We start from the raw sequence: 13,594 nt of genomic DNA on the forward strand, positions 1-13,594 counted from the left end.
AGACATTTTTATTTTTTATAAGGTACTTAATATAAATTAAATTGAAATTTTTAATAATTAATTGTTCAAAAATTTTTATGAAAAAATAATAATTTTCTTTATTAATTCATAATTATAATATACTATATTCTTCTTATTAGCTACTAAATGGATACAAAACAAATTTGAATGCGATATTTTCTCCATATCAACAAACATTTATGTAAATTTTAATATTTGCTATTAATTCTATACATACTTCAAATGAATTTGATGATGTTTTGCTTTGATGAAATAAGATCAATAAGAATAATTTTATAATTAAATTAATTTTGTATATTAAACGCTTTTGCATACGCAACTTGGGTGCAAAGTGCACCCTGCTCAACACGAGAAGAATAATTTTATAATTTTATCATATTTATATTTTGACACAAATTAAATACCTTTTTTTGTAATGAGCTGTCCATTACATCAGAGATAATAATAGCGTAAGCTGCGATATTAATGGCTATATACAGATAATTATGCGTCTATTAATAGCTGGTGGGTCCTTTAAATCTTATCACATCTTGCAAGCTCCAGAATGCTTTTCAAAAGTGCTATATGATACACATAAAACACTCCTGAATACGGACACTAGTGCCTAACATTATTTAATCAGTGTGAAGTGAAATGTGTGCTATACATCTTGCTTTGTAAAATCAAAGTATAATCAAATAATGTTATATACCGGGCCATTATAATTGTTACAAAAATCTGAAACATGATGCATCATGCATCAAAGGCTTTAATTATAAGTATTTTCAGCTTTTTCTGTAATTTTCGGTAATTTATACATATAGTTTTTTTTTTGCTGTGTATTCATGACTGTATATAGAATGGAGAATATTGAATATAAATAAATAAATAAAATGGAAGCAATTTATTACTGTGACTATTATGGCATTTTTTTGCTAGATTTAATTAACTATTAGTTACTAATATACTACTTTTTAAACACGAGCGGGGAAATTGTTAGATAAATTGCAAAAAATGATATCATAAATTAATACATAAATAACTTAATTATCATTGATTAATAATTTATAATTATTGTGTTTAATTTGTTTTATTTTTCAAGCATATTTAAAATTATTAAAATCAAGTTTTGTTCACGTCTTAAAAATTTCACGATCTTTTTAGCACCGCACGTTGCTTATTTATTTGGTGCCGCGATAACAGCACCGAGTCATGTCTTTCAGAGCCATTCTAAGATTTAAACTTTTAATATTCTTGGCGCCATTTAATCTGCGTGAGTGGATTTTTCGTACTGTATACTTGCGCGAATGGTCTAAAATATGCTTAAGTCCAAATAATTTATTATTTTCTGCTTCTTATAAAATAATTTCGTTAAATTAAAAGTTTCTGCAAAATATAATTGCGTGACAAGGAGTGAAATCAAAACAAGCACAGAGGGAGTATGAGAACTACTTCCTGGCGCGGAGCAAGTACGAGGGCCTGCGTGTTATGCGCCGGCCACAAAAAGAAAAGCAAAACTCAACTCTTAAAAATGGACGTAACCCAGCAATGATTAGAAAATGGGAGAATTCGCCGATTTTCGTGATCCTCACACAAGTGCAATAGCTCGAATGGATCGTGAAAATTCAACTCAGGTCTCATCATCCTCGGCAGGTAAGAAAATAAGCTGCCATCCGTCGCATTCCGTCAAAATGCGAGTCTCAAACCGACATTCGTAACCACCGTTTGGTGCTTTGTTGCAGAGCTGCACTTTTTGATCGCAAAATTTTTGTGCGACGGTCCCTGCAGTGACATTGGCGAGGTATTTTTCTTTTATTTTGGTTCTATGCAGAAAAATTGTGGAAAGCTACCTGGAAAAAATAACAATTTTGTTTGCCTTGCAGGCTCTGAAAAGCGAGTTGGAGAGAAAGAAGGTGAGTGTTCAATTTATGGCAATAATTTGTAGTCTCCGTTCTCCTCGTGTTCTCCACGTGCTGTTCGTTGTCAAAATAAGTCCTTGACTCTTGCAGTTCCTAACTTTTCGCTTACGTTTTCATAACACGGTGACCTGAAAGTCCGTTTTAATTTGTTTATTGCAGATTCTACCACGAAGACTTGACTGGGAAGGAAATGAACACCAGCAATCTTTTGAAGAACTTGTAAGTCAAAATCGACCAAATTCGGCCCGAAAAATCGGCCCGAAAAATTAAATTAAAAAAAAATCAAATTTGTATCACATCTGTCAAAATAGCAAGAGAATTTGATTTTTCCTGAAAAACGGCCCAAAATTATTTTAATTAGGGCCCATTTGGGCCTTGGCCTGAGAAAAATGAAAAACTTATCTCCCACCCTTGCCAACAGTATCCCTAGTTGGCCTTGGATACATCTATCGTTGTGACTACGTCACACATAGCCAATCGCTGGCTCGGGTTCTTGTTCCCAGCCGTTGCATGAGACGCTATTTGCTGGCGTAGCTATCACAAAACACGCGCACTCTGCTCATTATTCTTTAAAAGTTTATCAAAGAGTAGGACTCATAATTAAAAATAAACGTTTTTGCTACATCATTTATTTTGTAATTCAAAATTTGAAGAAAAAAAATCAGTTATATTTTGTAAATCTAACCATTCAATATTAAATTTCTACCCTTATTAATTCACAGGCAGCCAAATATACGCACTTGGGTCATGGCCACTTGCTCAACGTTTGCCAGCGCTTAGGACCACTTTTATCCAGCAAACCCAAAGATTTAGTCAAAGATGATGGTCTCATTCGCGGGCGAGGAAAGGATTCTCTCCTCCAGCCCATCAACACAAACTCCGAGCGCCGATCTCGTCTCTACCTCTACTCCCATTCATTCCAGAAGCCTAGCCCAGATACACACAATGCTGTCAATCTATTGTTGGGCAGGGAAAACTGCTCACAGATGCTCAAATCAAACATCCAGCGAAAAGAGCTTTACTCAAGACTGCAACTTAACTGCCGAACACTTGGCCACCTCTCAGCCGTCTATTGCGTTCTCTTTGACCGCATTGGAAAATACATCATCACTGGAGCTGATGACCTATTGGTCAAAATCTGGGACGTACATTCAGGGCGGCTGATGGCAACCCTCAGAGGCGCGTCCATGGAAATCACAGACATAGACATCAACCAAGAAAACACCCTGTTGGCCGCAGGGAGTCTAGACAAAATTGTTCGAGTATGGTGCTTACAAACCACAGCCCCAGTTGCTGTCTTGTCTGCCCATTCGGGGACAATCACCTCAGTCAGATGGTGTCCATATCCAGATACGGGCACTTTCAGGTGAACTTAAGTTAAAAAAATAATTAATACCTCAGTTAATGTAATTAAATATTCTGTTTTCTATTTGTAGACATACAAACCACTATTAGGCACCTGATAAAATTTTTCATTACATTTTAGGTACTTAGTTTCAACTAGTGCTGATGGTTCAGTGGCCTTTTGGACTTACGCTTATGACAGACTTGGGAAAAATGTAAAGTTCAATCCGAAGCCAATACAATATCACGAGAGAATGCGTCCCGGTCAAGCTCAAATTATCTGTGCCTCATTCAGTCATGGTGGGGTGTTTCTAGCTGCTGCAAGTGCCGACCACCATGTCCGAGTTTACCATATGGTTGGAGAAGAAGGTAAATTTCTGCTCAATAATTTGCTATCAGTTGACAAAAAGATGTAATTCATACATCCTTAATCCAGGTCCGACGAGGATATTTGAGAAAGAAGTGCACACTGATCGAGTAGATAGTATCCAATGGGCATCGTCTGGTTTGCGCTTTGTTTCTGGATCCAAGGATGGAACAGCTCTTGTGTGGTGGTACGAAGCTAGAGATTGGCACTACCGAGTTCTTGACATGCAGAAACGCCTCATGGAGCCTTCTGAAGAGGAAGCCAAGTTAAAACTGAAAGTTTCTATGGTTGCCTGGGCTATGAATGACCAGTACGTGGTGACTGCTGTGAATGACCACGTACTGCGAGTGTGGAACTCCCACAATGGACAACTTGTTCACTGCCTCAAGGGACACAAAGAAGAATTTTTTGTTCTGGAACGCCATCCCGTTTGCCAAAATATCATGCTAAGTGCTGGCCATGACGGCCAAATCATGATTTGGGACATTCCTAAAGGCACTCTATTGAAATCTTTCCAAAATACCATTGAAGGCCAAGGCTTTGGTGCTATTTATGATGCAAAGTGGTCTCCAGATGGCTCCATGGCTGCAGCCACAGACTCGCATGGTCACATGCTGATTTTTAGCCTTAGCCAAAATGAAAATTACAAAAAGCTACCTAAAGACATGTTTTTTCACACTGACTACCGTCCTTTGATTAGAGATACTAATCATTGGGTGCTGGATGAGCAAACTCAAATGGCTCCTCACCTAATGCCTCCCCCTTTCTTGGTTGACCTGGATGGAAATCCTTACCAACCTGTGTTACAGCGACTTGTCCCTGGAAGAGGCAAACAAAAAGATGAACAATTGATTCCTAACTTGGTTGTTAATGCAGATGGAGATCAGGAAGTGCAAGACCAACAAGCAGCTCGGTCGAACATCGATGAAATGATTGAAGAATTAGCGGCCAGACATCACGGCGGCCCTTCAAACAATGACCATGCATATGCAAGATCTCCACCTCAACAGCCAAACAGAATATCTGGAAATGCGGGTGTGAGGAGAAGTGGTGAAAATGAGGGTGTGCGACAGTCCAGCAGTAATTGGCAGCACGGCAACGGGTGCTCTGTGTGGCTTAAAAACGATCTGGTGAAACTCCCCAACCAACATGAAGAGAAAGCTATTTTCAAAAGAAGCAGTGCCTTAGGAGATATGGAAATTGAAGAGTTTGAGAGAGAAAGAAGGAAGCAACCATTAAAAGAGAAAACAATTTCACCCCAGCTGCCTAAAAGTAACAAGTCGCCAAGAAAACAGCCCAACAACTTGCGAAACAGAGTCCTAGAAAATGGGGCAAATTCAAACAACCACTCGTACAGGTATTAATATTAAAAAATAAATTTAAATATGTAAAAGAAGAGAAGATATTTACACTTAACTTTTTCCAGAACAAGAACCTCTAGACTGGGAGATGATTTTGTGGACCCTTCTAATATCTCGGCTACCTCTAGCAGCAGTTCTGATGACTCATCTTCAGACAGCTCGTCAGAAAGTTTGAATAAATCCTCAGACAGCAGTGATTACTCTGATTGGGTGGCTGAGAAGAGCTCTGACCGTCAGGCCACACTCCAGCCACCCAAAAGAAGCCGGAGACGTGCTGTGGTATTAAGAAGGAGTTCACAAGAAAATGAGGACGATGACACTGATGAGGAGGAACAGCATTCCGAAACAGCAGAATCCCCTGAGCCTGGTCCAAGCCAATCGAAAAGAGACTCCAGATTGCGTCAAGCTCCTAAAAAGACCATTCGCCACGAGGACACCTCTCCTCCCCGGACAGTGCGAAATCCTGCCACTGCAAAGTTGTTGGCAAGCAATATAAAGGAAGTGCCTGAACAGTTCAAACCCTCCGATTGGCTGGCTGAAGTCATGCCTCGAAAGGCCCCTTACTATCCTCAAATTGGTGACGAAGTGGTTTACTTTCGGCAGGGCCACCAACAGTATCTAAATGCTGTCAGAAACAAGAAATTCTATGACCCTGGAGTCAAATGCGAACCTTGGTTGAAGAAGGAGCTCCGAGAGGTGGAGTATGTGAAAGTTGTAGGAATCAAGTATGAAATCAAACCTCCACGTCTGTGCTGCTTAAGACTGGCCATCATGGATGCTGAAACTGGTGCATTTACGTCATATTTCAACATTAAATACCACGACATCCCTGATGTCATTGATTTCTTGGTCCTACGCCAGTATTATGATGCAGCCATGGAAAATAACTGGAAGGTTGGTGAGACGTTCCGCAGTTTGATTGATGACTCTTGGTGGATTGGAACAATTGAAGCGCAAAACCCTGCAGATCTCGACTTTCCCGATTCTCCTTTTCAGTGCTTCCAGGTATGCCTAAACAGATTAGTCCGTTGATTCTTCCCTATATAGCCCGCCCATATCTAATTTATTTTTACCCAAGGTCCGCTGGGACAACGGAGAGTTTGAACGAATGAGTCCATGGGACTTGGAAGTCATTGATCCCAACAGACTTCCAATGGAAAAAGGTGGATCTATAGATGTACTTCCAGAGGAAATTCAGGCTTCGTTGTTCAAGTCGGTTGATCCTTTGTCCTGGCCTCCTAGTGGAGATAGAGATATTGAATGCCAAAGACTTTTGGAAGGCATCGACCGCATCATGGATCTCTCCGTAGCAGAACCATTCTGTGCTCCTGTGGACTTGAGTCTTTATCCCTCCTATGCACTTGTTATTGCATACCCTGTTGACTTAACCACAGTAAAAACAAGACTTGAGAACCGTTTTTACCGGAGCATTCAAGCTCTTCAGTTTGACGTTCGTTACATCGCCAGCAATGCAGAAACTTTCAATCAGAGAAAAAGTCAGATTGTCAAGCAAGCTAATGTAGTGACAGAACTGTGCCTTACTCTAATTAAACAAGACACTGAAATTGATGTAAGTTCTAATATTTATAAAGATGAAAGAAAACTTTTCATTATTTGATTTGTGTAGATTGTTGCCGAGTATCACAAGGTGGTAGAAAACTACAAATCCGAGAGCTCTGAGGGTGAGGAAGAGGACCAGCAAAATGTGGATGATAGAAATAAAAGGTCGTTCAGGAAAAGCTCAAGGAAAAGAACTCCGCAAAAAGCTGAAGCTGACCCTGATGAATGGAAAGAGAAGTAATTTATCTTTTTCCTAAATTGCTCAATTGCTGTTACTCAACTGTATTTGTAGGTGCTCCGACTTACTGCATAACGTTATGAATAATAAAGATGCAGGTCCTTTCAAAGAGCCGGTAGACTTGACTGAATTCAGTGACTATTTGCAAGTGGTCACAACGCCAATGGACCTTTCAACTGTAAGAGAGCAAATGGAAGCTGGAGAGTACAATGATCCGGCTGAGTTTGGAAAGGATATGAGGATGATATTTACCAACTCTAAAAATTACAACACTAACAGAAAATCAATGGTAATTGTTTTTTAAGTACTTTATTTAGCAAAATTTTATTCATTTGAATTTCATTCATTAGGTTTACTCTATGACTGTGCGTCTGTCCAACTTTTTTGAAAGTGGTTTTCATCCTATACTCAATGAATGGAGGGCACAGCAGAGAAAATCTGTCAGAACGGCTAATGGCTTATCCAAAAGACCAACTAGATCTGCAGTTGCTAAAAATAGTGCTGTCAAGAAGTCAGGTTCTACCTCATCAAATAGTTCCATGGCCAATACTAGAGCAGCCAGATCTGCACACCTGAATGGAGGTGAAATTTACATAAAATTTTATTAATGAAATTAATTAAACTCTGTAAAATATAACTAGTGACAAGACGGCTAAAAATCTCGAGTGACTCTGAGGGAAGTGTGGCCAGCAAAGTGAGCAGAAACAAAATGCCTGTAGTGTCTCCTGACCCTTCCAGTAGCACATCTTTAAGAAGTAAATTTTTATTTCCAAAAGTGATCACTCGCTAACTGTCTAATTTTCTTAGGCCTGGCATCCTCAAAATTGATTAACGGGTCCTCAAAGCGTGCTGGTCCATCAAAAACAAAAGTTGCCCAAATCAAAAGTTCTTCGAGTGACGACGAAGATGAAGTTGATGTTGGAGGCAGTTCGCCTGGGGAAAGCCAACCAGAGTCTGCAAATGTGGCCCCTGATGATGTAAATGAAGAGGAATCTGCAGACGAAGATGTCTCTGAGGAAGAAATTGATTCTGATGATCATTCGGATGATGAAGATTATGGCACCAAAATGAGATCAAAGAGACCTGCAAGAGCTGCTACTAAAAGGAAAGTTCCGAAAACAGAGAGTGATGATTCAGGTAGCACCATCGAACCACAAAAGAGACCAAAACGAAGTGTACCAATCAAAAAGCCTTCAAGTGGTAGAAATCGCCGTCAACTCAAGGTTGTTTCATATCAAGAATTCAGTGAAGAGGAGGTCCAAGTTAGGAAGTCATCTCGCACCAAGAATAGAATTTGCATCCCCTCTGACAGTGGTGGAGAGGAAGAAGAAGACGATGAAAATGAGCAGCCTGCTGTCAGTGTCAGCAGCCGAGGAAGGATCAGGAAACTAACAGAAAAAGGGCGAAGTGTTTTTGACTGACACTAGCTGAACTTCCAAATTATGTAATTCTAGTAAATCATTCCTGCTCAGCGCAGATTGTATTAGTTTGTAATATTTTTGATAAGGTAGCGTGGAGATGAGAGTTTGGAAAATGTCCTCAAATAGAGATACGACTCACTGCCACTATGTGATCGCCCCTTATTCAAATGAGTTTTTAATTTAAAAAATGAATCTGATAAGATTGTTGTAAAAAGTTATTCTGTTAATGCGATATGATACGCTCCAAGAGTTGACTGGACTCTCAAATCATTTCTGGTATTTATTTTCCTGAATTTGGTACTGCCTTGCCAGATAAAATCTCAAGTTAATTCCCAACATCAAATAAAAGCAAGACTGAGCCAACATAATTAACATTTTCTTACATGTTTCTGATCTCTGAAACATAGCAGTCAGTATTGCTTCATTTTTGCAGTGCATCGTACAAAAATAAATCAATGCGTACATTTCTATATTAACTGTTTCATTTACCTTTGACCCATTACAATTAGAACTAAAATGGGCTGAAAACAAAATGTATTCATATTCACAAAACTTGACAAAATCAGCAAGCCTGATGCTAGATAAACTTCGACAAAGATTGAAATCAAATTAACTCATAAACTTTTGTTCCTTTCTTAATTGACAGGAAATTAGTCAAGCTAGACATAAAAACTGTTTAGAGATAATAAATAAAATCATGGAGTTGCTAAATAAACTTAAATTTGCGTTTATTTTACAGGCAAACATGTTTCCAGAAAAAGCTGCTGAAGCTGAATCCAACCTTGCATAAGTGCGTGCCTGTTCAATTATATTGAGCTGCAGAGTGGCAGGTACGCAAAATAATATCTACTGTCTCCACAAATAGAGAGAATTGTTTTATATTCTGCCCCATTTGTTAGGTTTGACGTTGCAGACCGGCAGTTTCACTCAATTCCGTAAACGTGGAAACTTCTCATGGACAATCCCAACGATGTGAAAGAGTTGACCCCAGAGTTCTACTTCCCAGAATTTCTCGAAAACCAAAACAAGAAATTCTATAAAATAATGGTGGAGTTATTTTTAAAAAATTATTAATAATAATTTAAGGTTTGACCTGGGCCTACTGCTATAGGTACTAAAGATAGGGTAACAGACATACTTTTAGTTGTTCTTCCAGCGTGTGCTGAGAATGCAGAGGATTTTATTGAAAAGCACAGAAAAGCTTTGGTAAAATATTAAACAATGAGTTTTTATGTAAATGAAAAGAGATCGAGCTTTTCCTCATTGAATTTTTTTTATTAAAAACAATTAAACGTAAGTAAAAATTTTCTTTCTCATGAAACCGTAAACAAAACGGTAGAGCCATAATTTTTTTCAACGAAGGTAAGGCCCGATCTCTTCATGAATGCATCTCAAAAGTAATATAATTGTGTTACTTCATCTCCTTGAGTGTCAATTTTTCAAACAAAAGAAATTTTATTATTCTTAGATAGATATTATAGGGAATATGAATTATGTTTCGCACACATTCACACGAGTGGATCGATCTCATATGTTTGGCTGGATTCAAGGCAGCGCGGCCAGCCGCCCGTCTTGAAGCTCTCAACGTGTCTTTGATTGTAACTCGATGTTGATGATAGAGAGTGGAATTTATCAACCTGTAGTTTTAGTTGTTGATCGATGTTCAAATTGGATGATGCATAATCATATAATTATATTTTAAAGTGTATATTGAGAATTTTTACCTGTTGCAGAGATGAAAATAACAGATGAAAAATAAATGTAAATGTATCAGGGGGACTAAAGTATTTTTTTTTTTTTTTTAATAACATTATGTCTCAAAGCTAAAAGCAGTTCTACGTTTCCCCACAGGAGAGACTCGTCATCTCTCAGTCCTCTTTAACGCTACTGCTCGTATTGCTCGTAACAATACTGACAATGGTGAACGCGTTGCTCAAGTGCAAAAGTATATAGGTAACGTTAACGTGCTAATAAGCATTTCTGTAGAGATAATAATTGCATAACCTAATTTCATTGTTAAGTAATATGAGTTTTTTTTAATACATTAACCGTACGGTACATGTAATATATACATCGGAGGTTTATTTACTGTTTCTTCTGCAACATGGTCACCAACAATAGAATCGAACAGCCAATAATCGCCGTAAGTCTGAGAATCCTCTGCAATTCACGGCAACAATTCACTTTTTACAAGAATTGAATTATAAGATTCAAAACGATTTAATTTTTTGAACGAACTCAACGGCAGGCAGAATTCAAACCAGAGACCGCGATGGAAAATTTCGCTGATGGAGCTGTCGCCCGCCCCGGACGTCAGCAAGGTCGAGGGCGAGGCCAACCGCGACCGGTTGAGGTCGAGAAAACCAAAACCAAGCGCGTGGAGACTGTTGAAGTGAAAAGAACTCCAACCGGATTGAAAATCAAGAAGACTGCCACACTGGAAAAGACGCGGTCCTCCACATAAACGCCATGTTACGTTCGAGACCCTGGAAGTCAAGAGGGCTGAAAAAACCAAAACCAAGCGCGTGGAGACTGTTGAAATGAAAAGAACTCCAACCGGATTGAAAATCACGAAGACTGCCACACTGGAAAAGACGCGGTCCTCCACACCACATAAACGCCATGTTACGTTCGAGACCCTGGAAGTCAAGAGGACTGACGACGGTCTCAAGATGAAGAAGACCTCAATCGTCGAGAAGACGCGCTTCTCCCGATGAACGCCATGTTACGTTCGAGACCCTGGAAGTAAAGAGGACTGAAAAAACCAAAACCAAGCGCGTGGAGACTGTTGAAGTGAAAAGAACTCCAACCGGATTGAAAATCACGAAGACTGCCATACTGGAAAAGAGTCGCTCCTCCACATGAACGCCATGTTACGTTGTTTGTTTTACATTTACATTGGTTGATAAAAATCGCACATTAATTTTAAAAAAATCACGAGTACATTTTAATTATTTTTACTTTTCACTCTACGAAATTCAACGACCGTTGGGATAATTTGCATTTGAAGTTTCGATTTGACAAACCATCGTTGTCAGCACAGACCACAGAGACTGATTCTGAAGGGGCACAGAGAGGCCACGGCCTCCGGTTGGAGCTGGATACTTGGCTGGATATTGGTGGCCGCCGTGGCCGGCATTGCTCTATTGCTCTATTGTTGACTTGTCCAGCTGGACGGCCGGTGCTGCCCTCCTTAGGTGCTGTTTCTCAACTTGCATCTTTCGTCTGTGTGCACTGGGTGGAGAGGGCAGCACGGCCATGGAACCCAAATAGTAAATCAAGTAATAAATTTAATACATATTCGCACTTCTTGCCTTCTTGGGTCATGGCCACTTGCTCAACGTTAGCCAGCGCTTAGGACCACTTTTATCCAGCAAACCCAAAGATTTAGTCAAAGATGATGGTCTCATTCGCGGGCGAGGAAAGGATTCTCTCCTCCAGCCCATCAACACAAACTCCGAGCGCCGATCTCGTCTCTACCTCTACTCCCATTCATTCCAGAAGCCTAGCCCAGATACACACAATGCTGTCAATCTATTGTTGGGCAGGGAAAACTGCTCACAGATGCTCAAATCAAACATCCAGCGAAAAGAGCTTTACTCAAGACTGCAACTTAACTGCCGAACACTTGGCCACCTCTCATAGCCATGGTCACAACGCCAATGGAAGCTGGAGAGTACAATGATCCCGCTGCATGAGTTTGGAAAAGATATGAGGATGATATTTACTAACTCTAAAAATTACAACACTAACAGAAAAACAATGGTAATTGTTTTTTAAGATATTTAGCAAAATTTTATTCATTTGAATTTCATTCACAGGTCTACTCTATGTCTGTGCGTCTGTCCAACTTTTTTGAAAGTGGTTTTGTCATCCTATACTCAATGAATGGAGGGCACAGCAGAGAAAATCTGTCAGAACGGCTAATGGCTTGTCCAAAAGACCAACTAGATCTGCAGTTGTTAAAAATAGTGCTGTCAAGAAGTCAGGTTCTACCTCATCAAATAGTTCCATGGCCAATACTAGAGCAGCCAGATCTGCACACCTGAATGGAGGTGAAATTTACATAAAATTTTATTAATGAAATTAATTAAACTCTGTAAAATATAACTAGTGACAAGACGGCTAAAAATCTCGAGTGACTCTGAGGGAAGTGTGGCCAGCAAAGTGAGCAGAAACAAAATGCCTGTAGTGTCTCCTGACCCTTCCAGTAGCACATCTTTAAGAAGTAAATTTTTATTTCCAAAAGTGATCACTCGCTAACTGTCTAATTTTCTTAGGCCTGGCATCCTCAAAATTGATTAACGGGTCCTCAAAGCGTGCTGGTCCATCAAAAACAAAAGTTGCCCAAATCAAAAGTTCTTCGAGTGACGACGAAGATGAAGTTGATGTTGGAGGCAGTTCGCCTGGGGAAAGCCAACCAGAGTCTGCAAATGTGGCCCCTGATGATGTAAATGAAGAGGAATCTGCAGACGAAGATGTCTCTGAGGAAGAAATTGATTCTGATGATCATTCGGATGATGAAGATTATGGCACCAAAATGAGATCAAAGAGACCTGCAAGAGCTGCTACTAAAAGGAAAGTTCCGAAAACAGAGAGTGATGATTCAGGTAGCACCATCGAACCACAAAAGAGACCAAAACGAAGTGTACCAATCAAAAAGCCTTCAAGTGGTAGAAATCGCCGTCAACTCAAGGCTGTTTCATATCAAGAATTCAGTGAAGAGGAGGTCCAAGTTAGGAAGTCATCTCGCACCAAGAATAGAATTTGCATCCCCTCTGACAGTGGTGGAGAGGAAGAAGAAGACGATGAAAATGAGCAGCCTGCTGTCAGTGTCAGCAGCCGAGGAAGGATCAGGAAACTAACAGAAAAAGGGCGAAGTGTTTTTGACTGACACTAGCTGAACTTCCAAATTATGTTAATTCTAGTAAATCATTCCTGCTCAGCGCAGATTGTATTAGTTTGTAATATTTTTGATAAGGTAGCGTGGAGATGAGAGTTTGGAAAATTTCCTCAAATAGAGATACGACTCACTGCCACTATGTGATCGCCCCTTATTCAAATGAGTTTTTAATTTAAAAAATGAATCTGATAAGATTGTTGTAAAAAGTTATTCTGTTAATGCGATATGATGCGCTCCAAGAGTTGACTGGACTCTCAAATCATTTCTGGTATTTATTTTCCTGAATTTGGTACTGCCTTGCCAGATAAAATCTCAAGTTAATTCCCAACATCAAATAAAAGCAAGACTGAGCCAACATAATTAACATTTTCTTACATGTTTCTGATCTCTGAAACATAGCAGTCAGTATTGCTTCATTTTTGCAGTGCATCGTACAAAAATAAATCAATGCGTACATTTCTATATTAACTGTTTCATTTAC

At 39.4% G+C, this 13,594-nt stretch overlaps 2 protein-coding genes across 2 annotated transcripts; both read left to right on the forward strand.

Annotated features, from left to right (window-relative positions):
- The first annotated feature begins 1,490 nt into the window (after positions 1-1,490).
- Positions 1,491-10,011, forward strand: LOC132197666 (bromodomain and WD repeat-containing protein 3). Its single transcript, XM_059621095.1, has 15 exons — positions 1,491-1,653; positions 1,743-1,801; positions 1,884-1,913; positions 2,079-2,138; positions 2,642-3,285; positions 3,406-3,632; positions 3,700-4,987; positions 5,057-5,996; positions 6,070-6,561; positions 6,619-6,788; positions 6,844-7,078; positions 7,140-7,371; positions 7,431-7,544; positions 7,597-9,040; positions 9,110-10,011. The coding sequence occupies exons 1-14, from the start codon at positions 1,560-1,562 to the stop codon at positions 8,208-8,210; spliced, it is 5,199 nt and encodes a 1,732-aa protein (XP_059477078.1). The 5' UTR covers positions 1,491-1,559; the 3' UTR covers positions 8,211-9,040; positions 9,110-10,011.
- Positions 10,012-11,483: 1,472 nt separating this feature from the next.
- Positions 11,484-13,575, forward strand: LOC132197727 (uncharacterized). Its single transcript, XM_059621222.1, has 4 exons — positions 11,484-11,975; positions 12,032-12,265; positions 12,325-12,438; positions 12,491-13,575. The coding sequence occupies exons 2-4, from the start codon at positions 12,223-12,225 to the stop codon at positions 13,102-13,104; spliced, it is 771 nt and encodes a 256-aa protein (XP_059477205.1). The 5' UTR covers positions 11,484-11,975; positions 12,032-12,222; the 3' UTR covers positions 13,105-13,575.
- Positions 13,576-13,594: the final 19 nt, after the last annotated feature.

This window comes from Neocloeon triangulifer, unplaced genomic scaffold (assembly GCF_031216515.1).
Source record: "Neocloeon triangulifer isolate White Clay Creek 2 clone unplaced genomic scaffold, ASM3121651v1 ptg000001l, whole genome shotgun sequence".
Lineage (NCBI taxonomy): Eukaryota > Metazoa > Arthropoda > Insecta > Ephemeroptera > Baetidae > Neocloeon > Neocloeon triangulifer.

Bases quoted from the DNA above. Each gene is read 5' to 3' on its own strand.
- LOC132197727 (XM_059621222.1), top strand. From the start codon at position 12,223: ATGGCCAATACTAGAGCAGCCAGATCTGCACACCTGAATGGAG. The intron at 12,266-12,324 runs GTGAAATTTACA...AAATATAACTAG, and splicing joins ATCTGCACACCTGAATGGAG to TGACAAGACGGCTAAAAATC. The intron at 12,439-12,490 runs GTAAATTTTTAT...TAATTTTCTTAG, and splicing joins CAGTAGCACATCTTTAAGAA to GCCTGGCATCCTCAAAATTG.
- LOC132197666 (XM_059621095.1), top strand. From the start codon at position 1,560: ATGGGAGAATTCGCCGATTTTCGTGATCCTCACACAAGTGCAATAGCT. The intron at 1,654-1,742 runs GTAAGAAAATAA...GCTTTGTTGCAG, and splicing joins GGTCTCATCATCCTCGGCAG to AGCTGCACTTTTTGATCGCA. The intron at 2,139-2,641 runs GTAAGTCAAAAT...ATTAATTCACAG, and splicing joins AGCAATCTTTTGAAGAACTT to GCAGCCAAATATACGCACTT.